The sequence below is a fragment of the Eschrichtius robustus genome, chromosome 17, assembly GCF_028021215.1.
Source record: "Eschrichtius robustus isolate mEscRob2 chromosome 17, mEscRob2.pri, whole genome shotgun sequence".
In the NCBI taxonomy this organism is placed as follows: Eukaryota; Metazoa; Chordata; class Mammalia; order Artiodactyla; family Eschrichtiidae; genus Eschrichtius; species Eschrichtius robustus.
Window position 1 is genome coordinate 15,934,998 of NC_090840.1, and position 27,445 is coordinate 15,962,442.

The 27,445-nt window shown below is 35.4% G+C and overlaps 1 protein-coding gene across 1 annotated transcript; it reads left to right on the plus strand.

The window, feature by feature from the left end:
- The first annotated feature begins 1,014 nt into the window (after window positions 1-1,014).
- On the plus strand, window positions 1,015-19,579 carry XKR9 (XK related 9). Its single transcript, XM_068526234.1, has 3 exons — window positions 1,015-1,286; window positions 12,460-12,680; window positions 18,951-19,579. Exons 1-3 carry the CDS (start codon window positions 1,015-1,017, stop codon window positions 19,577-19,579), a joined length of 1,122 nt encoding a protein of 373 aa, XP_068382335.1.
- The last annotated feature ends 7,866 nt before the right edge of the window (window positions 19,580-27,445 follow it).

Below are 27,445 nucleotides of genomic sequence, written 5' to 3' on the forward strand. Positions count from 1 at the left end.
ATTTTTGGGACTTCCCTGGTGGCGCAGTGGTTAAGAATCCGCCTGCCAATGCAGGGGACACGGGTTCGAGCCCTGGTCCGGGAAGATCCCACATGCCACGGAGCAACTAAGCCCGTGTGCCACAACTACTGAGCCTGTGCCCTAGAGCCCACAAACCACAACTACTGAAGCCCGCGCACCTAGCGCCCGTGCTCCGCAACAAGAGAAGCCACCGCAATGAGAAGCCCACGCACTGCAACGAACAGTAGCCCCCGCTCGCTGCAACTAGAGAAAGCCCACGCGCAGCAACAAAGACCCAACGCAGCCAAAACTAAATAAATAAATAAATAAATTTAAAAAAATGCTTTAAGAAAAGCATATTAAGAATTTTCACAGCTACTGTACCTTTGTTAAATATATTTTTAGTAGCTTTGTAATATTCCATTTTATGATTCTACCATTATTTATTAATTCCTTTTGTTGACACATTTAGATGATTTCCAGTTTTTTGCCATTATAAATGGTCCTGTGGTAAATGTCTTTGTGAGCAGGTTATGTGTTTTAAAAGGTAAGTAGTCTGAGAGGAAGTTATCAACTATTAAGAATATCTCTGACACTTTACTTTCCCAAAGCTATATATTATAAAAAGTATATTTAGTGATAATATATTATTTTTAGAATAAGTAGGGCTTTGATAAAGTCATGGCCTAGGGTTTTTAATATTATACTCAAGATTTTTAGAATCTTTTATGATGTTTCATTTTAGGTGTTGTCAGCTGTAATGAAGAACACTGTGAGACAGAAGATTGAATAAAGCCTTATAACAACTGGATTAGAGGTTTAGAAAAAGTTAAAATTAGTCACTTTGGTTTTAGTGTTCCAATTTCATAATATTTATTCTTTCTTTTAAATAGATTTAGGGAGTAGAAATTAAAATTCAGTGCTACACCAAAGGATACACTAATATTTGTTCCTTTTTTTTTTCTTTTTGTATTAGAGAAGGAGGTAGATAACCAAGAGATATAGTGATTCATAATGAAATATACTAAGTTAAATTTTATGATGTCGGTTCTTGGCATTGTAATCTATGTAATTGATTTAATTGTGGATATCTGGGTGTCTGTCAGGTTTTTCCATGAGGGACAGTATGTTTTCGGTATTTTAACAGTAAGCTTTATGCTCTTTGGAACACTTGTGGTCCAGTGTTTTAGTTATTCTTGGTTCAAGAACGATTTAAAGGAATCAGGCCAAGAAAGTCAGCATTGTTTTCTTCTACTTCATTGCTTGCAAGGAGGAGTTTTTACAAGGTGAGCATATACTTTTGATCATTAACACTATTATTCTTTTTTTCAGACGGAAGCTACCTTTCTGTACTGGGTAGTCAACTGTATGAAGGTCCCCTATTTGCATGTAGCACAAGGGTTACTTGCTCCTCACTAGCAGTGCTTGTGTGAGTCATTGAACTTTCAGAATTTTCCAGGTTCATTAATAGAATGTTTTAATTTACCTAATTAAGTTACTTTTTCTAATATGTTATCACTTTTTTTATGAGAAGGAAAAGGACTCATTTCTATGTCTTGTGAATCTTTTCTCATCTATTTTATATTTTAAGACTGATTATGTAAATATAGCCTATCACTTGCAACTCTGATAGAGCACTTAATTTTTTAAGTTACTTGTACCATTCATTTAATGAAGTGAAATTTTTACTGCAATAATGCAGTAACCGTGTGGTTATCTTGGTACAGAATCATCCACAGAACTAAAAACAACCTTAAGAATCATGTTGTTTAGAGCCTGTTTTCTGGTTAAAGAAAATAGAATCTAAATAAGTCCTGAGAATTCTGTGATTCTCCATATACCTAATTTCACATGACCTTTTCTTCATTATCTTAAGGAATTTAATTCTGTTCAAAGCAATATATATATTAAAGGTAAAGAGAAGAATTAAGGACAGATATAAAATCATTGTTTTTCATATTAAATTTTATCTGTATAAACAGTTGACTTGAAGCCTAGCTGCTATGACAACATGGTAATTATGTTCAGCTTTTGAAAATGGACATTTCCAATGTATAAATGTAAAATTGCAGCTTATAGCTGTTGTCACTTTTTAATGTGTTATAATTGACCTTGCATGGTGTGAAATAAAAGTTTAAACACTGGTGTAAAAAAAAAATAAAGACAAATATTAAGAGGATAATGTACTATTTTGCTACAGTTAGGTTTTGAAGTTGGGCTATTTTAATAGCCATCTTTCCTGAGAAAGATTTTAGTGGCAATAGAATTCTAGATGAGTAGTTATTTTCTCTCTGTATATTATACTCTCTCATCTTTTTGTTTCCATTGTCACTATTGAAGAGTTAGATGTCAATCTTACTGTTGCTCTTTAAAAGTATTTTGTCTTCTTTTTTCCCCTCTGGCTGCTCTTATGATTTTTCTCTTGATCTTTGGGTTTCTACAGTTTATGATATATCCAGGTATATATTTACTTTTATTTCTTCTGCTTGGGATTTGCTGGTTCTCTTGATACTGTAGATTATTATCTTCCATGAATTCTGCACAATCCTCAGCCATTATCTTTTCTAACATTTTCTTTACCATATTTCTGTCTCTTTTCCTTCTGGGACGCCAAACAAATTTAAGGTAGACCTTCTTGCTGTATCTAACATGACTGTTACATGTTAGATTGTTTATTTGAGATTTTTCTTATTTCCTGAGATAAGCTTGTATCACTATAAACTTCCCTCATAGAACTGCTTTTGCTGTGTTCCACAGATTTAGTATCATTGTGTTTTCATGTTCATTTGTCTCCAGGTATTTTTTGTTCCTCTTTGATTTTGTCAGTGACCCATTGACTGTTTAGTAGCATATTGTTTTTGTTTTTTGCATTCTTTTCTCGTAGTTGATTTCTAGTCTCATGCCATTGTGGTCAGAACAGATGCTTGATATAATTTCAATATTCTTAAATTTATTGAGACTTGTTTTGTGGCTTGTCATGTGATCTATCCTGGAGAATGTTCCATGTGCACTTGAAAAGAATGTATATCTTGCTACTTTTGGATGGAATGTTCTATATATAATCTGTTGAGCCCATCAGGTTTAATGTCATTTAAGCCCAGTGTTTCCTTACTGATTTTCTGTCTGGATCTTACGTCTCTCCACCGATTTAAGTGGGTTGTTAAAGTCTCCTACTATTGTTGTGTTACTGTCAATTTCTCTCTTTATGTTTGTTAATATTTGCTTTATGTATTTAGGTGCTCCTATGTTGGGTACATATGTATACCCATATTGTTATATCTTCTTCTTTGACTGATCCCCTTATCATTATGTAAGTCCTTTTTTGTCTCTTGTTACAGTCTTTGTTTTAAAGTCTATCTTGTCTGATATAAGTATTGCTACCCCAGCTTTCTTATGATTTACATTTGCATGGAATACCTTTTCCTATACTCTCTCTTTCAGTCTGTATGTCTTTAGATCTGAAGTGAGTCTCATGTAGGCAGCATATATACAGGTCTTGTTTTTGTGTCCTTTCAGCCAGTCTACGTCTTTTGACTGGAGCATTCAGTCCATTTACATTTAAAGCAATTATTGTTAGATATGTCTTATTGCCATTTTGTTAACTGTTTTGGAATTGTTTTGTAGTTCTTTTTGGCTTCTTTCTTCTTTTGCTCTCTTCCCTTGTGATTTGATGACTATCTTTAGTGTTATGTTTGGGTTTCTTTCTCTTCTTTTGTGTATCTATTATAGATATTTGGTTAGTTATTACCATGAGGTTCATGTATAACAATCTGATCATTATACTGATATGTGATTATTTTAAGGTGATGTTGGTTTAAGTTCAAACACTTTCTAACAACCATGCATTTTTGCTTCCTACCACCCATGTTTACTGTTTTGACATCATATTTTACATCTTTCTGTTTTGTGTATCCCTTAACTACTTATTGTGTATATAGATGATTTTACTACTTTTATCTTTTAACCTTCCTACTAGCTTTACGAGTGGTTGATCTACTACCTTTACTGTATATTTGCCTTTACCAATGAGATTTTTCCTTTCATAATTTTCATATTTCTAGTTGTGGTCTCTTTTCCTTAGAGAAGTTCCTTTAACGTTTCTTGTAAAGCTGGTTTAGTGGTTCTGAACTCTTTTAGCTTTTGCTTGTCTGTAAAACTTTATATTTCTCCTTCAAATCTGAATGATATCCTTGCTGGGTAGAGTATTCATTTTTTTTTTTTTTAAATTATTATTTATTTATTTATTTATTTTTGGCTGTGTTGGTTCTTCGTTTCTGTGCGAGGGCTTTCTCTAGTTGCGGCGAGCGGGGACCACTCTTCATTGCGGTGCGCGGGTCTCTCACTATTGCGGCCTCTCTTATTGCGGAGCACAGGCTCCAGACGCGCAGGCTCAGTAGTTGTGGCTCACGGGCCCAGTTGCTCCGCGGCATGTGGGATCCTCCCAGACCAGTGCTCGAACCCGTGTCCCCTGTATCGGCAGGCAGACTCTCAACCACTGCGCCACCTGGGAAGCCCGAGTATTCTTGCTTGTAGGTTTTTTCTTTCATCACTTTGACTGTATGGTGCCACTCCCTTCTGGCCTGCAAAATTTCTATGGAAAAGTCAGCTGATAGTCTTATGGGAGTTCCCTTGTACATACAGAGATTCTTCATTCTTACTGATTTCTTTGCTTAGTAGTTAGGGATGTGGGGACAAGTAGGTAGCCATTTGGAAAAAAAAATATGTGAATTATAACTGGACCGTCACACAAAGTTCAGGGTTAGCCCATGCTCTAACATGGCACATGATCTTGAAAAGAGTTTAGCCTGTTCTGTGATGAAGTTGAAATCTTTACAAGTATATTGATAGAAACACAGAGATGGGTACAGTATTGGGAGAGTTTTAAAATGTTGTAGTTTATGTCTTCAGCTTCCCAGTCTTTGATATGACAGAACATGGGCTCTAACTCCTCCTAACCAGAAGAAAATCGGAAAGGATAAACTGGCAGAGTTTTGTTTCTGGAGTAGCACTAGGCAACCCCCTCCCCAACCCCCAACACTAAATCCCAAACCACAAGGACAAGAAAATAGTTTTTTCCCCTGTTTGCCATTCAAATGGACAGACCACAGATTGTAGAAATTGACCAGAATGGAAGTAAAAGGAAGCAATAGCCAGTATATGCAGCATAAGAACAGTAACGGTTTTGATTCACTTTAGAGTTGGGATAATTTAAGATCGCATGTTATGGTCTATACATCTAGGTAAAATACCAGACACCAGGATAAATTTCAAGTGAATCAAATATTTAATGTAAAAATATTTATACTATAAGAAAACATGGGAAAATTCCTTTATAGCCTTGAAATGGGGAAAGCCTTTCTAACCATAACTTAAAATCCCTCAGCTGTAAAAATTATAGATTTGATAATAAAAAATGCATGCCAATAAACAAAAGCAAAAATCTCCCAAACAAACAAAAGCAAAGCAAAAAGGAAAACAGCTTTAACAGGAGAAAATATTTACAATTTTTAATAGAAAAAGGGCTAGTCTTTTAGTATTTAAAGAGCTTCTGAAGTCAAAAAGAAGAAGGTCATCCACCCAATTGAAACATGGGAAAACAGTAAGGATAGTTCAGAGAAGAGGAAATGCAAATGGCTCTTAAGTTGTCTGAAGGATGCTAAGCCTCGTTCATAATTTAAAAATTGCCAACTAAAACTTCACTGAGATATTCTTCACCTACCAGACTGGCAAAAATCCAAATGATAATACACTCTCTTGGTAAGGCGTGGGAAAACAGGTATTCTCATACTTTGTTGATGGGAGTATGGATTGGTACCATCCCTGTGGAGGGCAGTTTGACCATATTTCAAATGCACATACCTTTAGGCCAGAGGTTCCTCTTCTGGGAATTTATCGTACTTGCAGACATGTAAAATGACATATGCACAGCTTTTCAATTTGTAGTATTCTTTGTAACAGCAAAATATTGGAAACAATTAAAATGTCTGTTGGTAGAGTTTATGGTATACCTATGCAATGGCACACTACATAGCTATTACAAAGAATGATAAAGTACTTTATGTACTGAAATGGAAAGATCTCCAAGATGTACTTTTAAGTGAAAAGACAAGGTGCAGACAGCAGATATGATATGCTACAGTCTGTGTAAAAAAGGTGAAAAGGCATATATACTTATACTTGCTTATATATGCATAAAGAAACTCTAGAAGGGTACACATGAAATTAGTAACCGTGAATTCTTATGGTCATAGGGGAGGGTGAAAACTGGGTAATTAGGTCATAGGAGTGGCATGGAGTTTTTTCAGCGAATAACTTTAAAAAATTTTTTTGAATTATTTGAATATTTTGCCTATTCAAACAAAAAAAGAAGAAAAGGAAAAATTGAATTAGGTTTGCTCTTAGTGATAAACAGATACTTGATAAACAGACACTTCCCTCTTTTTGTCTTTCTTTTTCTTTTCCTTTGTATTTTCTTAGTGCAGGAAGTGGCAGAATACTGAGATGAATAGTGAGAAATAAGCAAAAATTAAAACATAATTAATTTAAAACATAAGTTCATAAAAATGGGCAAATTATCCAAGGGTCTGTCTAAACTAAGTATGGAAAAACGTGAGATTTACTGAACTACAGATTCATTTCCCTACAGAGTAGATAAATTGAGTTTGTGTTGGTAGATGAAAGAAAAGGAATGTCAACATGAGTTATTTATTAGGTGTAAGTGCCTGTTGCTACTAAGTATGTTCTCACTGCTCAGGGGTCTGTGGAGTAGAACATTTCATTTTCCATAATATAAATTAGATGACATTTCTGTATTTCTATTTTATGTACTATTTGTGATAAAACCTTTCTCCTTGCCAAAGGAGACTTTTCCTTTGATGGGTATATGAAAGGCATTTGTATTATTTAAAATATGGAAGTTATTGTTGCTCTTTTAAAATAACTGGTAAAAAAAGTTCAAATCGTGTGAAAGAAAGTACAGTGGAGATGAGTCTCCTTCCTTCCACAGGTCCCTAGGCCCTTCTTTATGGAGTTTCTTAAATGGGCATTAAATAGTTGAACATTTTTTCTTACCTATTCTTCTATTTAAAATGCTTTAGAGAGAGGTCATCTGGTAATGTTCAAATTTCCTAGGGTGCAATATAAATATTTATATTTCTTGAGGATCTGGCCCCTTTACTTAAATCTCTAAATATTTGAGGATTTTCCTAGGTATCTTATTGTTGTTGATTTCTCATTAAATATTGTTTTGATCAGACAACATAATTTGTGTGATTATAGTCTTCTTACATTTATTGACTTGTTTTATGGCCCAACGTATAGTCTCACTTGGTGAATATTCCATGTGCATTTGAAAAGAATTTGTAAATTGCTGTTGTTGAGTGTAGTGTTCTGTAAATGTATAAATTAGGGCAATATGTTGATAATGTTATTAAAATCTGCTATATTCTTACTGATTTTTTTCTTTTGGCCTACCTTTTCTTTCAATTACTGAGAGATGAGTGTTAAAACACTCTAATATTGTGGATTTATCTTTTTCTCCTTGTACTTTGACGATTTTTGCTTCATGTATCTTCAAACTCTATTATTAGGTACATTCAGATGTCTTCTTGAAAAATTGATTCTTATATCATTGTGATATGACTCTCTTTATCTCTGTTAATACTCCTTGATTTGAAATCTATTTTGTCTGGGATACTAATATAGCCATACTATTTTTTTGTGATTTCCTTTCAAACTATCTGTGTCTTTTTTTTTTTTAATTTTATTTTATTATTTATTTTTGGCTGCGTTGGGTCTTCATTGCTGCCTGTGGGCTTTCTCTAGTTGCGGAGAGTGGGGGCTACTCTTTGTTGTGGTGCACAGGCTCCTCATTGTTGTGGCTTGTCTTTGTTGTGGAACACAGCTCTAGGTGCGTGGGCTTCAGTAGTTGTGGCACGTGGGCTCAGTAGTTGCGGCTCGCGGGCTCTAAAGTGTAGGCTCAGTAGTTGTGGCATGTGGGCTTAGTTGCTCCGCGGCATGTGAGATCTTCCCCTACCAGGCCTTGAACCCGTGTCCCTTGCATTGGCAGGCGGGTTCTTAACTACTGCGCCACCAGGGAAGTCCCTCAAACTATCCGTGTCTTTATGTTTAAAGAGAGTCTCTGCCAAATCATATAGAGTTGAATCTTGATTTTTTTATCCAGTTTGACAATCTTTTATTGAAACATTTAATCCATTTACATTTCATGTATTACTGTAATTATTGATATAGTTGTCTTCTGGGCCTACCTATTGTTTGGTTTTTATTTTTTCTGTTTGGGTTCGTTGAGCTTTATGTTGTTGTTTTTGATCAAATTTGGAAAATATTTTTTGCCAGTATGTTGTCAAGTTTTTTATTTTTTTTCTGCCCCATTCTCTCTCTCTGTTTCTTTTGGGACTTCAATTACACCTTTGTTATTGAGGTTCTGTTAATTTTTTTCCCTAATTTTTTCTCTCTGTGTTTTGTTTGCTAATTTCAATATCTGGGTCATCTGTGGGTATGTTCCTGTTAACTGATATGCTTCTATTAACTGATTATGCTCTTTAGCATAAGTTACATTTTCCTCTTAATTTGCATGTCATGTAATTTTTTATTGTGTAGTGGACATTGTGACTGATACCTTGTAGAGACTCTGGTTTCTGTTATCTTCCATTGAAGGGAAAGCAGATAGTTAAATTATTGGCAGATTACCTTGACGTGATACAGAGGCTTGGTTTAGGCTTTGCTAGGGAAGGTCTATTTTGCTTTTGTCCTTAGTCCTAGGGGAAGTCTTATAGACCTGAAGTATGGTCTTTACTCCTAAAGCATGACCCTTTTGGCGTTTCAGTGGGATGCTTGAAGTATTTACCAAGCCTCTCCAGTTTGGTGGAACTTAAACTCCAAACTCTTCCCTGTGGTAGACAGCTGCCAAAATCTCTGCTCATTCTTGCCATTTTTCCTCAGTTCCTTAAAGCCTCACCCTAGATATACATAGTAAGGGGTTGGCCAAGGATTTAAGGAGGGTATATGCAGATTTGGGAGCTTTTTTACTCTGTGGCTCCCTCTTTTCTAGGATCCCTCTTAATTTCTAACTACTCTGGCAGATTCAACCTCAGTCCTCTCACTCTTTGAGCCAGTAATAATTTGACTTTCTGCTTGAGCTGTATCTACTTTTTGCCATTTGGACTGTGGGATGCTGGTAGAGGAAAAGCCAGATGAATGCATCTCATGCAGTATGGTTCCCTTCTTTCAAGGGTTAAGTGCCCTCATCCTTCTTCCTACTTTCGGTTGCTCTGTAGTGCCTTGTTTTCTTTAATATTTTGTCTGTAATTTATCATTGTCATCGGTAGGAAGGTGAGCTTGATACAAGGGAATCCGTCATTACTGGAAGCTGTTGCCTCTTTATCTCAAATAAAAGAATACATTGTGATAAAATATGCTAAGAAAGCTCCTTCTGTTTCTTTTTCTTTGGCCTCTTCACCATTTCTCCCATAAAACTGAAACAATATCCTATTGATTAAAAAATTATATTCATACTCCCCTTCTCATGAAATTATCCTCAGATAAGCAGAACTTTGTATAGGTTTGCTATTAATTGCTACAAAATTGGAAAATATTCCTCTCTAAAGTCACTGGAAATATTAATGTGCACATCTGTAAACAGCTCCATCTTTTTTTTTGTTGCTGTTGTTGTTTGTTTAACAGGCACTGGTATACCACTTAACATGTGCCAGTTATTGGTCTAAACATTTTACATGTATTAACTCCTTTAATCCTCATATCAACCCAATGAGGTAGATATGATGATTACCCCCTTTTTCAGTTGAGGAAACTGAGGCATCACTAGGAAGTGATGGAGCAAGGATTTGAACCCAAGCATCCTGGCTTTTTTAGAGTCTGTACACTTAATCACTGTACTCTGCTGGCTTTCCCACTCTATGCTGTCTGTACTGATTTTGTTCTAGGTATGTACTTGTTATTATTTGTGAATTTTTCAAGTTTTTCAATTAGCAGTATCTATCCTCTTGCTTTAAAAGGATAGATACCTTTAAGAACATACTGTATTACATATTAGTCTTACATAATATACATACGGGAACTCCCTATTTTGCCAGATACCCAGAAAAGACTCAAACATAAATTACTTATAAATCTCACCTATAAATCCTAGACAGTGTTAATCATTTTTTTCCTATACTTTTACAACATAATATTTACATTTCTGTTGAGTGGTTATTTCTTCTGCCTTGTATTGCAGCTAGCAGTTTATAGGCTTGACCTTCCTATTAGGTTGTAAGTTCATTGAAGGTGGAGGTCATGTCTTCACCATTTTTGTAGACATTCTACCCTGGCATCTAGTCCACATTGAATATAATGGACCATGTTATTCTAAAACTGTGATGGTAAAAATATACTTTTATTTGCTAGGTGAAGAATCTTTGCATATCCATATATGTGTACATCTTGTTTAAAATGAGAATATCTTATATTTGTGTTTTACTTTCAACTTTTCAAAGTCCTTTCATATCTACTGTCTCTTTATCTTTATGGAAAGATTGTCATGAGCTCTCATTTATTCATTCATTCAGTAAATATTTTCTGAGAGTGGCTAAGTACCAGGTACTATTTTAGTTTCTCAGGATATAGCAATGAACAAAACAAAGTCCCTGCTTTCATGCAGATTTCATTCTTGTGAGAAGGTACAGATAAGCAAAAATAATGTGTCAAGTGATGATAAAGAAAAATGATGTAGGATAAAGGGATAGAATGCGATGGATGGTGTGATCTGGAAAGACCTCTGTGAGGAACTGGTATTTGAATAGAGACCTGAATGAAGTTAAGGAGTAAACTTGTAAAATCTCTGGGGTTTAGGAGAGTTCCAGGAAGAGGGAGTAGCAAAGACAAAGGCCTTTAACTTGGGAAAAACAGTAAGAAAGGTACACTGAAAGTGTGGAAGAAATGAAAGGGAAAGGCAGATTATGGAGGGCCTTGTAAGATGGGGTAAATACTTTGTGTTTTATCTAAGTATGATGGAAATCATTGGAACATTTCGAGTGGAGGGATAACATCTAAATTATGGTTAACAGGTTCAATCTAGATGCTGTGTAGAGACTAGGATGTATAGGGAGCAGGAGTAGAATCAGAGAGACCAATTATGAGGCTATCGAAGTAATCCAGGCCAGAGATGTTGGCTGCTTAAACTAGGATGGAGGCAGTGGAAGTGATAAGATGTGTTTAGATCTGGATATATTTGAAGTTAGAACTAAGAACCAACAGAACCTGCTGAGGAATTTTTATAGGGTATGAGAAAAAGAAGTTGGAAATTATTCCCACATTTTTGGTCTGAGCAACATGGTGCATGTTAGTGCCATTTACTGAAATGGGAAACATTGACAGAAGGAGCAAGTTGAAACAGGATATATATCACTGCCCTAATTTTATATATGGGGAAACTGAGGTGTAGATAAAGAGTTTTGATAAGCTTTGGGCTAGAATCCTGGTTGTCTTATTGCTAGCCTCAGATATTTTTGAAATAAGTGTTTCAGTTATTTTTGTTATTAATTTTACTTGGATGATGATAAGTCATGTTCATTTACAAATTCTTTGTAAAGAAGAGCCTGAGCAAGGATGTTTTAGGAGTCTTAGAAATTTTATGTTTTCCAGGGTGGTAATGGTCACAGAGCCTAGCACCTTGTAGATTATGGAGTACAGTTGACCTTGAACAACATGGGTTTGAGCTGTGTGGGTCCACTTATATGCAGATTTTTTTCAGTAGTAAAGACTACAGTACTACACGATCTGAGGTTGGTTGAACCCACGGATGTGGAACTGAGGATACAAAGGGCCAGCTATCAATTATGTGTGGATTTTTTGACTGCACAGAGGGTTGGCATCCCTAACTCCACGTGTTCAAGGGTCAACAGTAATTATTTGCTAGATTAAATTGAAAGAAGATTCAATCTCATCTTCAACCTTGACATTATCATAAGGGCATGTATTTGTCTTTTAGTGAAGATAAGTTTCATGAAGTGGAAATTGCAGTTTGTCTTTCAGAAAATAGTGGTTAAGACTAGGAATGATAAGATATAGGTTTGGACTCTAGGTCTGCCCCTTACTCTCTGCGTAACTTTCAGCAAATCACTCTACTGTTCTCAGCCTAACTTTTCCTATCTGTGATTTGGGAATAATACCTACTGTGAAGATGAAAGAAGATCATGTATGCTTAACAGTGCTAGCACACACTGGCACATCAGACATGCAATAAAAATTGTGGAGTCTTGAACCTCAATAAAGCTACCATGAAATATTTACAAAGTTGAGAGAAATTTGTAGTAGAGAAAGTTTGTGGGAAAATTCTATTCTTAAACACATGTTGCTTTTTTTTCAAAATTATTATGTAAATTAACACACATGTTATAAAGAATCTATTACTGAAGATAAATATTCATGTTTACTTTACAGGTATTGGTTTGCCTTGAAAAAGGGTTATCATGTGGCTTTCAAGTACACCAGCAAAATGGATAACTTCGTGGAAGAACAAGTTGATCCTCATAAAGAAGTTATAGATAGGGTGACAGATTTGAGCATGCTCAGGCTATTTGAGACCTACCTGGAAGGCTGCCCACAACTTGCTCTTCAGCTCTACATCCTTCTAGAACATGGTCAAGAAAATTTCACTCAGTGTAGGTCTTTCTTAATACCCTGTGTTAGATGGATGCCACTGATACTTTATGTCAACTGTGTAACTCTTTGGCAGGTTTTAGAATTATTTTTATTGTTTTTCTTTTTAGAATTATTTATTTTTTTTGAAAAGAAGTACATGGTTCAAAGGTACTTTGAGGTATATAAAGGTATATAAAGGTATACTGTCTCCCTCCCCCTTCTTCCTCTCCCTTCCTTTGTCTGCGCAGAAAACAAAGTATTATTGTCAGCTTTTTGATGATTCTTTCAGAAAAAAAAATTCAAAAGCCTATCTTTCTCTTTCCCTCTCTCTCTTTTTTTTTTTTATAGAAATGGTAACATAAAAACCATCTTTGTTTTTTGCACTTAACATATCTTGGATATCTAAACATATCAGTACAGAAAGAGCGCCCTCATTTATTTTTCTTATCTGCATAGTATTACAAATTATGGATGTATCATGAATTATTTAACAGGCTCCTTCTTTATGTTAATTTAGGTTGTTTCTAATATTTTACTGTTGCAAGAAAGCTGCAGTGAGTAGTCTTATGCATGCATTCTTTTGCATGTGTGAAGTTTAGCCATAGGGTAAATTCCCAGAATCACAATCATTGGGTGAAAGTGCAAGTGCTACAAAACTAATGAAAGTTTTGCAAATTGGCCGAAATGTTGCTCTTTTATAGCAGATTTCCTCATTAGGGTTAAATGTACATTTCTAAAGGACAATTTGGTATTTCCATTAAGAAAATCTTTTAATAGGTGTTTAATTTGAGATGTTAAAAAAACTATTTATTTGCTAAAAATAGTCCCAGTTTTCATTAGTGACTAGGATTCCATGCAGACTTGGATTCACCTCAGAGTAGCAGATTGTCCTCTCCCCTGGAGTTCCCTCTATGCTAGACTCACCTGTGAGAACACTTCATTTCCCCAGTCTTCTTGTTCCCAGTTTCCCATAAACCTCTAGATTGTAGTCCCTTCTAATATTTTTACCTTTACTTTGATTGTTAGTGCACCACTGAAATGAACCTATTGTGTATGAGACCTCTTTTTCCTTGTGATGCAAAGAATTTGTGGGTTGGGACTTATTAGTCCCTGAAGCTAAAGTTCAGCATATAGAGCTTACAACCTGTATTATGGTAGATCTGCTGATGTTAACTGTGGCTGCTTCTGTGTGATGGGATTGTGAGTGATTTTATCTATTTCATCTTCCTTATACTTTTCTGAATTTCCAAATTTTCTACAGTAACCCTGTATTGTTTTGATAATCAGGAAGAATAATTCAAAATGTAAAAAAAAAATCAGTTTATATATAGAACTACTTCAGAAGACTGAACAAATTCTTTTATCTTTGTTCCTTCTGAAATCATGCTAAAGAGGAGAGTAACAGGTAAAAACAGTATAAACCCATAAGGACGAAGAGAATGCAGAGTAGAACAGCAGATTAGAAATGTCAACAAATATTTAGAAGATGGAAAGCAGATAGAAAACTTGGGTTATTCAAATCAGTTCCACCACCACTAAAAGGCTAGATTATTTGAATCAACTCTCCCCCTGAAATTATCTAAAACAATTGGTTAAGTATTTTCAAAAGTCTTCATAAAAGCTTAAAACAATCTGCTACAACAGGCCAAAATATGCGTGAAAGTGGGAATGCAGCAGGGTTGAGTAGGACTGTGAAGGCATTTATACACTGAGGGTTTTTACTGAACCTTATAAACAAGCAGATTCAGTTTTGATGGCTTCCTAGGGTATGGAGGACTGGAGACAAAACTCAGGGTCCTCACAAGGGAGGGACATCTGGTAGAAAATCCTAATCCGTAAAACTGGCACTCCAAAAGTCACCCTCCTCAGGGTAAAAGTGAAGTTACCTACCTCTAAGTGAAACTTGACTGCATAAACAAAAATAATACTATGTGGCTAAGAAAAAGATAGAATGAAGACAAGCAGTAACATGCAAGTCAGGTGGAAGATGGATGGAGTTAAACTGTTTTAAATTCCTTGTATAGTTCAGGAGAAAGGTAAAGCAGAAGTGGATCTGCGGTTTTTGAGGTGTAAGACAAAAACAATTAGAGAGACCCAATTTTTGAGAAGAAGAATGTAATATTAGGAAAACAGAATTATGTTAGTCTGCTTGGGCTGCTGTAACAGAATGCTATAGACTGGGCAGCTTAACCAACAGAAATCTATTTTCTTACAGTTCTGGAGACTGGAAATCCAAAATCAAGGTGCCAGTAGGGTTGGTTTCTGCTGAGGACTCTCTTTGGGTTGCAGATGGCCACCTTCTTGCTGTGTCCTCACATGTCTTTCCTCTGTGTGTGGAGAGAAAGAGAGATCTCTGGTATCTCTTTCTATTCTTACAAGGATACCGGTCCTATTAGATTTGGGTTAAATGCTTAACCTTATGAACTTGCTTAACCTTACGAACTTGCTTAACCTTAACTATCTCCCTAAAGGCCCTATCTCAAAGTATAGTCACATTGGGGATTAGGGCTTTAACATATGAATTTTGGAAGAATACAATTTAATTCATAAAAGATATGAAAGTAAGCATTTTTTAAAAAATTTATTTATTTATTTTTGGCTGTGTTGGGTCTTCGTTTCTGTGCAAGGGCTTTCTCTAGTTGCAGCGAGCAGGGGCCACTCCTCATCGCAGTGCGCGGGCCTCTCACTGTCGCAGCCTCTCTTGTTGCGGAGCACAGGCTCCAGACGCGCAGGCTCAGCAGTTGTGGCTCACGGGCCCAGTTGCTCCGCGGCATGTGGGATCCTCCCAGACCAGGGCTCGAACCCGTGTCCCCTGCATTGGCAGGCAGACTCTCAACCACTGCGCCACCAGGGAAGCCCTAAGCATTTTTTAAAATAAAATAAAGAACAGTAAATTACAGGGATAAGAAAGCTGACCAATACCACAAATTTCACAAGAGAAAGAAAAGTAATATATTTTTATTATTTTAATACTCTTTTATCTAATTTTTTTGGCTGTGCACTCTGATTGGCTTTTGATTTGATAAGATTTTATGATATAATTTCCATAGAAAAGAAAAATTCATTCTTTTTTTCTAGCATAGTTAATAGAAATTAGTTTTTTGTTTATTTTTAATTTAGAGAAGTTTCAACTTCACAAAGTATTGATAATATTATAAGTATATTTTTTGATTGTTGTCACATTTGGGGAAAACTCTACCAATGTCTTCAAAAATGTGGTATAAGATCAGAGTATATCAAGATTTTTTTTTTTGATGAAGTAACTAATTTTAAATACTCTTTGAATTGACAACACTTGTTTATTGTCAGTGTCTCCTTTAGTGAATAGTGGGAGTCTTTTGTTTTCTTTACTGGTGTCAATAATGTCAAATCAGAAGAAATTAATAAGAATCTGTATAGATGTGATTGGGCAAGGTCATTTCATACCGGGAGAAATGCATAAGCAAAGGCGTGGTTTGGCAAAGACAAGGAATTCCGTTTGGATAGAGTGTAATGTACAGATTAGATGAGCAAAATGAGCAGAAAAAATATATTGGAAACAGGTAGGTAAGTGGGAAATGGGAAATAATGTCAAACTAGTAGTGCCAACTGGATGAGGATAGACCATCATGCCTTAATATTAAGGAATCAAAGGCCTGTTGACAGCAAGATAGTGAAGTGTTAAGATCAGGCAAACTGCTTGAGAATCCTAGATCTGTTACTTACTAATCATAATTATTCAAGCAAATCTTGTAAGCCTATCCCCCTAAACCTAAACTATTCTCAACTCAATTTCCCTTTAGCCAGATCCCCAAAATGACCACAGCTTGCTTCAATACACCTAGGGAAAATGTGGGAGAGGAAAAGTAGGAGACAGGGAATTTCAGCAACTGCAATGAAAATATCTTATTTTTCCAAATTTTATAAAATAGATATGACAAAGTGAACACATTGCCAGGGCTTTGCCAGGCTTGGAAGGAGTCTGGGCAAGTGTGGGTCCCTGAAATTTAAGCTTCACTACCTTCATGATAAGTCTACCTGTGAGGTAAAAATACTGATTAACTTTAAACTTTGATATGTTTAGTATGCATGTTGTGATTTCTAGGGAAGCCATCAAAGAATAAAAACAGCATATCTCTGAAGGACGTGGATTACTAAATTGAAAGGTTGATAAAAATGGCCCATACCAAGCCCATCATTACAACATTTTAGAGACGCAAAGATGAAGATAAGATTCTAGAAGATTTGACAGAAAATAAAGATCATTTAAGGATAGGGAAATTGAATGGCTTAGAAATTCTTGACCATAACACTTGAGATTAGAATTTAATAGATCAATGACTTCAAAGTTTCAATGGAAAACATTTTTAAACTTTGAATTCTATTTCTGTTGAAACTGTGTATCAAACATGAGGGTAGAATAAAGACATTTTGAGACATACATGGTCTCAAAAGTTTAGCTTAGGTACAACTTTTCTCAGGAATGTCTGGAGAATGCTTGATCAAACCATGAGAAAGAAGCAAGAAGGAAATATTGCAACAGGAAACAGGAAGTCAGCACTGAAGAGAGGTGAAGGGAAGTTCTGGGAAGACAGGAAGCAAAGCTTGACAGCAACCACCTTTGAGCAGAAGGATCATATTCTTAAAAAACAAACAAAAAAACCCTGATAGATGTATATAGGGGAGTTTAATTAATTAATTTGAAGAATTTGCTGAGAAATACTGATAAGAGTCATGAAAAACTAAGCAAAGTTAAGTAACAATGAAAAGTTTTAAAAGAAAGGAAATATGTTCAGAATGTAGTATTTGGCTGAGCAGTCAAAGAGGCTGTACTTATGTAGTCATAATACGGTAAACACTGAATATTGATTTTACCAAAAATTGTGATGTTACTCTTTTGGGTAGAAGGAGGGAGAGGAAAATGGAAGGAGGGTGTGTATATATGTGTGCATGTGCAAAAGTTTCCCCTTCCCACGTAAGAAATTAATAATCAGTGTCTAAAGTAGATAAATTAAGAAATAGCACAGTATGTGTTTTATTTAGAAATATGGCAATACATGTCAGAAGTAAAGCTAGAAGAGTTGATAGTAATTTTTTCTGAGGGTCATGGCTAAGAGGTGAGAAGGGGTAGAGCAATCTACTGCTATTTTCTTCTAAGTTCTTTAGCACTTATCAACTTTTAAAAATGATGTATATGTACTGGTTTGGTAGAAATTAAAACCAATTATAAAAAAGATATCACAGGGAAATTTAGGGGAAAGTGATGTTTTAATCCAAATATTTTTAAATTAAAGAAGAAAGAAAAGAAGCGCAACTAACTGTGCAGTTCAGAGTGGTATATGCTAAAACCAGGAGAGTGGACAAAGACATTTATAATCGTCTTCAATGGAGGATCTATCTTAAGTCTGCCTTCCTATCCTAGTATATAGCCCTCCAGTGAGGCTAAATGGGAATGATGAGTATTCTGTATTTTACTCTAAATATTTCCTTCTAATTCTCTAATATCTTTGCTGTCAGTTTCATAAGTCCCCAGCTTTGAGTTCACGTGCTTCTACTCTACCATCTTGAGCTAATCTCAGTCTCCAGCTTTGAGAGTGGGGCTAATGACATGCCTTTCCAAAGTAGTAATGAACTTACTTTTCTCTTATTTGTTGGGGAAAAAATGGGATAAAGATGCCAAGCCTACAGAAATTTGTAAGTTTTAGATTGTGTTTGTTCATCTGGTCCATCATCTTAAAGATATGGGAAGTTGAGCTGTTGATACCTCATACTTACGTTAAATTTTCTGTTTAACCTCTCTCCCTTTCTTCCTGCCCCCTTCTCTCTCATGATGTCATTTCTTAGTGAATTAGGTATATGTCCAAGGTCAAAGCCAAAAAGACTGGAAAAGCTAGGACTATCACTGTAGTCTCTTAGAGAACTTGCAGAGTATGCAGTTTCCATTGTACCAGTTGCTCAATAAAATTTGTCCAGTGAATTTATTCACAGTCTTATAAAGTAGTCTAATGTAGTGGTTAAGCACACTAACTTTGGAATCAGGCAGATTTCAGTTCAAATCTCATCTCTCTGAAGCTTGCTGGCTGTGTGACTTGGGTCAAGAAATGTATATATATTCTCTAAGCATTAATTCCCTCATATGTAATACAGGAATATTAATATCTATTTCAAAGGATTAAATGAGATGAGTATATAAAGTACCTGACGTGTTTATGGATGTGTATATACAGATGAAGCATGTATGGCATATAGTAATTTAATATTGCTATTATTATTCCTATAACTATATCTTTAAAAAATTTTTTGTTTTGTAGATGCAGCCATCATGGTCTCTTGCTGTGCTATTTCTTGGTCGACTGTTGATTATCAAGTAGCTTTAAGAAAATCCTTACCTGATAAAAACCTTCTTAATGGACCCTGTCCTAAACTCGTATATCTCTTTTACAAGTTGTTTACATTATTATCTTGGATGTTGAGTGTTGTGCTTCTTTTATTCTTAAATGTTAAGATTGCTTTACTCCTGTTGTTATTTCTTTGGTTTTTAGGTATATTGTGGGCATTTAAAGAACAGACTGAGTTTTGTGCTTCCATAAGTATGGAATTCATATACAGGATTGTTGTTGGATTCATTCTTGTCTTTACATTTTTTAATATTAAGGGACAGAATACCAAATGTCCAATGTCTTGTTATTATATTGTAAGGGTATTGGCCACGTTGGGGATGTTGATTGTGTTCTGGTTTTACCCACTCTCTATTTTTAATTCAGACTATTTTATACCTGTCAGCATCACTATAGCTCTTACTCTTCTCCTTGGAATTATTTTTCTTGTTGTTTATTACGGGACTTTGCACCCAAACAGAAGTGAAGAAACAAAACTGGATGAAGTTGATGGAAAACCAGTTCAAAGAGATTGTAGAATGAAGTATTTCCTAATGGAATAGGCTATTCACTTAAGAGATATGTTTTCTTATTTTTTGTTTCATTGGTTAGTAAAGAAAAAGTTTGTGTATATGTGTGTTGTGTCTTATTTTTGCCTTCTTTAATTTGAGGGCAGTTCTGAATTATGATAATTATGAATGTTAGAGAGTATAATAATGTTTTTATTATCTAAGTTAATTTCTCACTTGGTTTTGAAGATCTTGGGTACTTAGATATATTTGCCTATTGCCTGGTAGAGTTGCCATCTTGAGCCTGAACTGAAAGAAATGGTCTCATTCCCATAATTAGAAGGCTGGAATTGAACTTCCCTCCAACTTTTCCCTCATTGTTTCTGAGCTAAAACTGATGTACTCGTAGTAGGGAAATAAAAGGAAGAGAAGAGCAGGATACTCATTCTTCTTTCCTCTATTTTATTAATTCAGTGAATACATTTTGAGTTGGGGACAGATTGAGTAGAGGAAAAGGGAAAGGAGGGAAGAGCAAGAAAAAACAGAAAATTGACCGTCTTAACCCATCTTAACCATTTATAAGTATACAGTTCGGTAGTGTTAACCATATTCACTTTGTTGTGCTGCTGTATTAACATTTTTATCTTGCAAAACTGAGACTCTGTTCCCATTGAACAATTCCCCATTCCTTTCTTTCTCCAGCCTCTGGCAGCCACAACTCTATTTTCTATTTCTATAAAGTTGGCTACTGTAGATACTGCATATAAGTGGAATCATACAGTATTTGTCTTTTTGTGACTGGCTTATTTCACTTAGCATAATGTCCTCACAGGTCATCTATGTTGTAGCGTGTGACAGGATTTCCTTCTTTTTAGAGGATGGATAATATTCCATTGTATATATATATGCCACATTTTCTTTATTTATCCATCATTGGGTTGCTTCCACCTCTTGGCTTTTGTGAATAATGCTATAATGAACATGGATTTGCAAATGTTTCTCCAACAACCTGCATTCAACTCTTTGGGATATATACCCAGAAGTGGGATTGGTGGATCATATGGTTTTCCTATTTTTAATCTTTTGAGGAATCTCCATACAGTTTTAGTATAATGTCTGCACCATTTTACAATCCCGCTAACAGTGCACAAAGATGACAATTTCTCCACATCCTCACCATCACTTATTTTCTGTTTTTTTTTTTTGTGTGTGTGTGGCGATAGTGGCTATCCTAATGGGTATGAGGTGATATCTCATTGTAGTTTTGAATTGCATTTCTCTAATTATTATTGATATTGAGCAACTTTTCATATACCTGTTAGCCGTTTGTGTATCTTCCTTGGGGAAATGTCTATATTTGATAAGGGGTTAATATCCAGAATATAGAAATAACTACAACTGAACAACAAAACACCCAGAAACTTGACTAAAAAATGGGGAAACCACTTGAAATAACCAAATCATATTTAAATAGTTTTCTGCATTATTCCATCTAGTAAGAAATAAATTTTGGTCCTAGGGGTAATACGTAAGACAGTTGGGTTAGGTTGAACTCCTGGAAATAATGACACATTTTCCATCAAATTATCCTTTCTTTTTCCGTTCTTTACCCTTTCTTTTCCTTGGGTCAGCTCTTAATGAGTGAGTCCCCAAACAATAGCCTTCTCTATCACCAAGATAAAAAAATGTCTGTTTCTATATTTAGTCTTGTAACTTAATGTAAAATTGCTGTATAGCTTTTGGGAAGAAAGATTCAACTATCAAAGTTATTAGAAAATAATAAGTATGTATGTTAAGCATTAACTCTGTGCCTAGCATTCTGTTAGGGACTGTTGTGGATACAAAACAAGTGTAGAATAGAGTTATGTTCCTTGAGAAGGTTACGTACTGAGCATTTACAGAAACTGACTTTCTGAATGTTTACTGTTTGCAATTTTGATTTTATAGTAAATGAAACAAATACTGAATAACAGAAGTGGTTATATTTACATACCTACATAGAGTATATAAAACTCAATCAGATGTCCCCTGCACTACTCTTTGAGAAAGTTAGGCAATGTGGAAGAACCATTCTTGCAGGAGCTAGAGAATCTAGAGTTTACTTTGGGCACGTGATCCTTGTATGTGTGAACCCCACTTACTGTACTTCTCCCTCTCTCTGCATGTTTTAGTGTATATGTATACAGGTATATCTGAGAGAGTGAAGATGGGAAAAGTTAGGCTCATTTAGCAGCACTTGAGTCAGAACCTTTGAGTCATAAAGGACCAAAAGACTTTGAGTCATAAAATGAAAGTGCTCTTTATTCCTTCCTAAAGATTTAGATGTCCATGTGTTATTTCCCTTCAGCCACGAGAAATTCTTTTAGCATTTTCTGTTTAGGTTTGTTAATGATGAATTCTTTTTTCTTTTTCCTTTATCTGAACATGTCTTTATTTCTCCTTCATTCTTACAAGATTATTTTTGCTAGATATAGGGTTCTGGGTTGACAGTTTTATTCTCCTTTAAGCATTTTTTTTAATACATTTATTTATTTTATTTATTTTTGGCTGTGTTGGGTCTTCTTTGCTTCACACAGGCTTTCTCTGGTTGCAGTGAGCGGGGGCTACTCTTTGTTGTGGTGTGCGGACTTCTCATTGCAGTGGCTTCTCTTGTTGCAGAGCACGGGCTCTAGGCACGCAGGCTTCAGTAATTGTGGCCCGCAGGCTCAGCAGTTGTGGCTTGCGGGCTCTAGAGCGCAGGCTCAGTAGTTGTGGCGCACGGGATTAGTTGCTCTGCAGCGTGTGGGATCTTCCCGGACCAGGGCTCAAACCTGTGTCCCCTGTGTTGGCAGGTGGATTCTTAACTACTGTGCCACCAGGGAAGCCCCTTTTCCTTTAAGCATTTTAAAGATTATTCAACTAATTTCTAGTATCCATTGTTTTTGTTGAGAAGTTAGTAATAATTCAAATCATTGTCGCTTGATATGTAATTTGTTATTTTTCTCTGGCTGTTTTGAGATTTTACCTTTAGGTTTTGGTTTGCAGTAGTTTCACTACTATGTTTATGGGTATAGCTTGTATTTATCCTACTTGGGGTTCTCTGAGATTCTGGAAGCTGTACATTTTACCATATTTAAAGTTTTTGGTATTCTTCACATATTCTATCACTTTATCTCTCTTCTTGGACTTCACTAACATGTGATAGACCTACTGATATTATCCCATAGACCCTGAAGGCTCTGTTCATTTTTATCCAATTTATTTTCTCAGTCCTTCATATTAGATTTGTCTTCAAGTTCACTGACTTTTTCATTCATTCATTTACTCTGTTAAGCTCATCCAATGAATTTTTTTAAAAAAATTCAGATATTTTTATGTTCTAGAATTTTCATTTGGTTCTTTTTTATGGCTTCTATTTCTCTGCTAAGATTTTATATTTTTACTCATTAAGAGCATGTTTTCCTTTATATCTTTGATAATACTTATAATAGATGCTTAAAACCCCTGTGTGTTGATTCCAATATCTGGGTCATCTCAGGATTGGTCTCCATTAATCACCTTTTCTCTTGAGTGTGGGTTACATTTTCCTGTTCCCTCGTATGTCCACTAATTTTGAATTGTGTCCTGGATGCTATGAGTGATGCACTTTAAATCTTCTTGATTGTTTGTTTTTTAGAGGAGTATGTTTTGTTTTTTTTTAGCAGGCATTTAACTTGAACTTTAAACTCTGAACTCTAATCAACCTTTATTTGTTTAACCTTCAGTGTACTACATGGAGTCTACTCCTGATGTATATATAGTTCAGAGTCAGTCAGAGATTGGGGAAGAGTTAATATATGGAATGAGGCTATCTCTATGTTGGCTGTCTCCTTTCTAGGATTTTCACCATTACTTTTCAGTTGCTGTGGTCACTCCATACTCTGTCCTCTGGGACTTTAAACCATTAAGACTGCAGCTTTTCTATCTGGGTTTGTGTACGCAGTGTGCTGACTGGGGTCTATCTTCACTCAGTGCCATTCCTTCTCCCCAATGTTGACCGCTTTCCAATGTCTGCCTGCTTTTTTGCTGTCAAGTGTTTTCAGGTAGTTTTTTTCATATTTTGTCCAGAGTTTACAGTGGTTGTTTGTGAGAGGGTTTAAACAGTAGGAGTTATACCCATCTTTTTTATTAATCAGTAACATTTTCAGCAATCTTTCTGTGATATTTGCTTAAAATGATGTGTAAATTCCTTTTGTTTAACATTTAATCCTCTCATATCCTTACTTATTTGACCCTCACAAAAAACTGAGCAATATAGTTATTATTATCACTACACTTTAGCTGGGAAAAGCAAGCCTCAAAGAATTTAAGTAACTCACCAAAGTTCACACAGATCAAATCTCATACTTTTGACGTCAAGTCTAGTTTACTTTCATTCTGTTCTTTATCTGATAAATAGATGAACTGACCATCAGCAACCTAGAGCTGTACTAAATTAAACATGATTTTAAAACTATTATTAAATTACTTATTTGCCCACAAAACAATTTTTTAAAAGTCTGGCCCCAATATTTTTTGGCCTTAGTTCAGCATATGGGGCTGAGGTTGTGTCACTGATAGTTTGAATAATTCAACTAACAATATATGTAATGGGAATTAGCAATTTATGTAATGGAAAAATGGGTAGAAAATAATATACATCTACTAAAGTGTCTGAATATTAAATGCCCCATCCAAACCTGTATTGAATATTCATTCCATTCAACAAACATTTTTCCATTGATTTTATAGCAAAGAAACAAATGGATGGATCCTGGATCCTGGTCAGATGTTTTGGCTAGTTAGCAAGCTCTTAAAATGAACTTTTAATATCTAATTAATTTACCTTTATTCATTTTATCCTATTTTCTATATCATTCAGTCATAGATTTATAGCACTTTTAAATCCCCTGCCAACTAAGTGTCAGCTTTTTCTAGATTATTCTGCACATATGAAGGGCCTTTGAAAATTTAGAAAAGCATAGGAATAATTATGAGCAATAATCTCATAAAAGAGCACTCATATGCACTGTCCTAGTCAGGGTTCTCCAGAGAAACAGAACCAATAGGATATATATGGATACCTGTAAGAGGGGATTTATTATAAGAAGTGGCTCATGTGGTTATGGAGGCTGAAAAGCCCCACCATCTTCCACCTGCAAGCTGGAGAACCATGAAAGCCTGTGGTGTAATTCTGTCCAAGTCTGAAGGCCTAAGAATCATGGGGCTAATGATGTAAATAATGATCTGAGTCCAAAAGCTTGAGGACCAGGAGCACCAATGTCTGAGCACAAGCGAAGATAGATGTAGTTTGAGCAGAGAGAGCGAATTTGCCCTTCTTCTGACTTTTTGTTCTATTTAGGCCCTCAACAGATTGGATGACACCCACCCACACTGGGCAATGCATTTGCTTTACTCAGTTCACCAAATCAAATGCTGATCTCTTCAAGAAACACCCCGACAGACACTCCCAGGAACAATGTTTTACCATCTATCTGGGCATCCCTTAGCCCAGTCAAGTTAACCCATAAAATTAACCATTACATGCACCTATATACTTTCACATTTACTTCAAATACAAATAGAATTCTTCCCTTAGACTAGTGGTTCTCAAATGTTAGTGTGCATCAGAATCACATGGAGGGGCCATTAAAACAAATTACTGTACACCATCCACAGAGTTTCTTTTCAGTAGGTCTTAGGTGGGGCTTGAACTTTGTTATGTCTAAGAAGTTCCTGGATGTTGCTAATGCTGCTGATCTGCCCATCCGGCTTTGAGAACTGTTGCTGACTTCTGATGGCAACCGTTATATATCACTGTTAATAACTAGTTCTAAAATAGCCACTAGAGGGCAATGGAACCACAGACAAATTGGATGTGCAGCTTAATAGGTTCCCTGGTTTATGCTCTCAGTTACAGTATTGCCACAAGCCATAAGAAAACCGAAGTCAAACATTAATTTCCTGTACAATATCTTGAGGCTCATTCTCAACTGTAATATAAATCAAAGCTTGTCTTTATGATTGCGGGGGTCATAGAAGTATAATGCAGTTCTAACTCTGGCTGATGCCTGTTTTGTGATCACAATAAATTAAAAGTTGGACTTTTCTAAGTGAGCATTTGCATATATACCTAGTAGTTTTGGGGGTTAACATGAACAATTTGTGGTTTCCCAAAGAGACTACATTTTGATAATAGGTTTAGTTTGTTATGGAGATAATTCTATACTTAAGTGGTATTTATTGTTTTAAGACATGCACTTTTTATTGTGTGAAAATGAGACCTAAGTACTTTTTAAAAAATATTGAACCTAGTATACACTAACCTCAACTCACAGAACATAAAGATTCACAGAGTATAGGGAATTTGTAATTCTTTTCTCCTAGATATATTGTTTGATGGTACAAAAGGACTAGAGAAAAATCAAAAGATGTAGTTTGCACGTTGTTGTTATGTTTTCTTTTTCCTTTTTGCTTTGAAAGCCCAAAGACCTGAGTTTGATTCCGTGCCTTGACATTATTACCTGGATGATCTTGATGATTTAATCTCTCTAAGTCTCAGTCTCTATATATGTAGAGCGAGAATTATATAATACAACTATCTCTCTGGGCTGCTGTGAAAAATCAGTGAGATACTATATATGATAGTATTTTATAGATTGTAACCATCTCTGAAATTTTCTATTTTTGACATGCTTCCACCAGCATGCAGTATATTTTGAACTTGGTTTTGATGCCATTATTATACCTTTGTAAAATTACTTCCACACATATAAAATAGCAATACTCATATAAAAAGTTTGGAATTATATGGCAAAGAAGTTTAATTTTTTTGCATGTAACATCTTAGTTTTTCATTAGTTTTTTCTTGTGTGGTAAGTATTGTTCCTCATATGTAGAAAATATAATCTACAGGGACTGCTAAATAAAACTAGTTAGTACTGAAATCAGGATGAAGCTTAAATTGCAAATCATTTTCTGGCCTTTGGAAGTATGCATGAATATGTGTGTGTGGTGTGTAGATGTGTGCATGCACTTAATGAATGGTAGGATTTCATTAAATATTTGTTGGTAAGTATTATTTCTCTTATTTTTGGACCACAGAACCCCTTAGTTATGGTTGCTTTAAGATTAAACATTAGTTTTACTTATAGTTTTTGTTATGTGTCTAACAGTATGCTTGCTAACTATACTATAAACTTGTATAGATCGGGGATTGTATTTTTGTGCCCCCTTGGAGGTCTTTGCATAGAGTTTTCAGGAGTTTCCAATAGCAACAAAGTACTGTTACTTTTTGTGAACCCCTGGAAAAGTGAATATATCTCATTCCATAGACTACCAGGAAAGTCATCTGATTCCTCTTTGGAGCAATTAATCAATCCAGCAGTTTGTACTTCTGAGCACTGTCTATGTATTCAGCACGGTGGTAGGATAAGGCTTAGTAAATCCCTGTTTCTTAATTGATTGATCACCACTCCGGAGAGTCATTTGTGTGTTTTGGTGGTCTATGGATAAAAAGCACTTTTTAAAAAATTGTGGGAAAATTACTGTGGTAGTCTGTTCTTTTTTTTTTTTTTTACCAGCTTTATTGAGATATGTCACATACAACTCACCTACTTAAAGTGTACAATTCAGTGTTTTTTAGTATATTTACAGACATGTTCAACCATTACCACAGTCAATTTTAGAACACTTTCATCACCTCAAAAAAAACTTCAGTACCTTTATCACACCTGTGATGGTTAATTGGTGTGTAGATTTGGCTGGGCCAGAGTACCCTGATATGTGGTCAAACATTATTTTGGGTTTTCCATGAAGATGTTTTTAGATAAGATTAACATTTAAATAGGTAGACTTTGAGTAAAGCAGATTGTTCTCCATAACATGGGTGGGCCTCGTCCAACCAGCTGAAGGCCAGAATAG

Coding starts and splice junctions, on each gene's coding strand:
- XKR9 (XM_068526234.1), top strand. CDS start 1,015: ATGAAATATACTAAGTTAAATTTTATGATGTCGGTTCTTGGCATTGTA. Junction 1,287..12,459: donor CAAGGAGGAGTTTTTACAAG/GTGAGCATATAC, acceptor TTTACTTTACAG/GTATTGGTTTGCCTTGAAAA. Junction 12,681..18,950: donor TCAAGAAAATTTCACTCAGT/GTAGGTCTTTCT, acceptor TTTGTTTTGTAG/ATGCAGCCATCATGGTCTCT.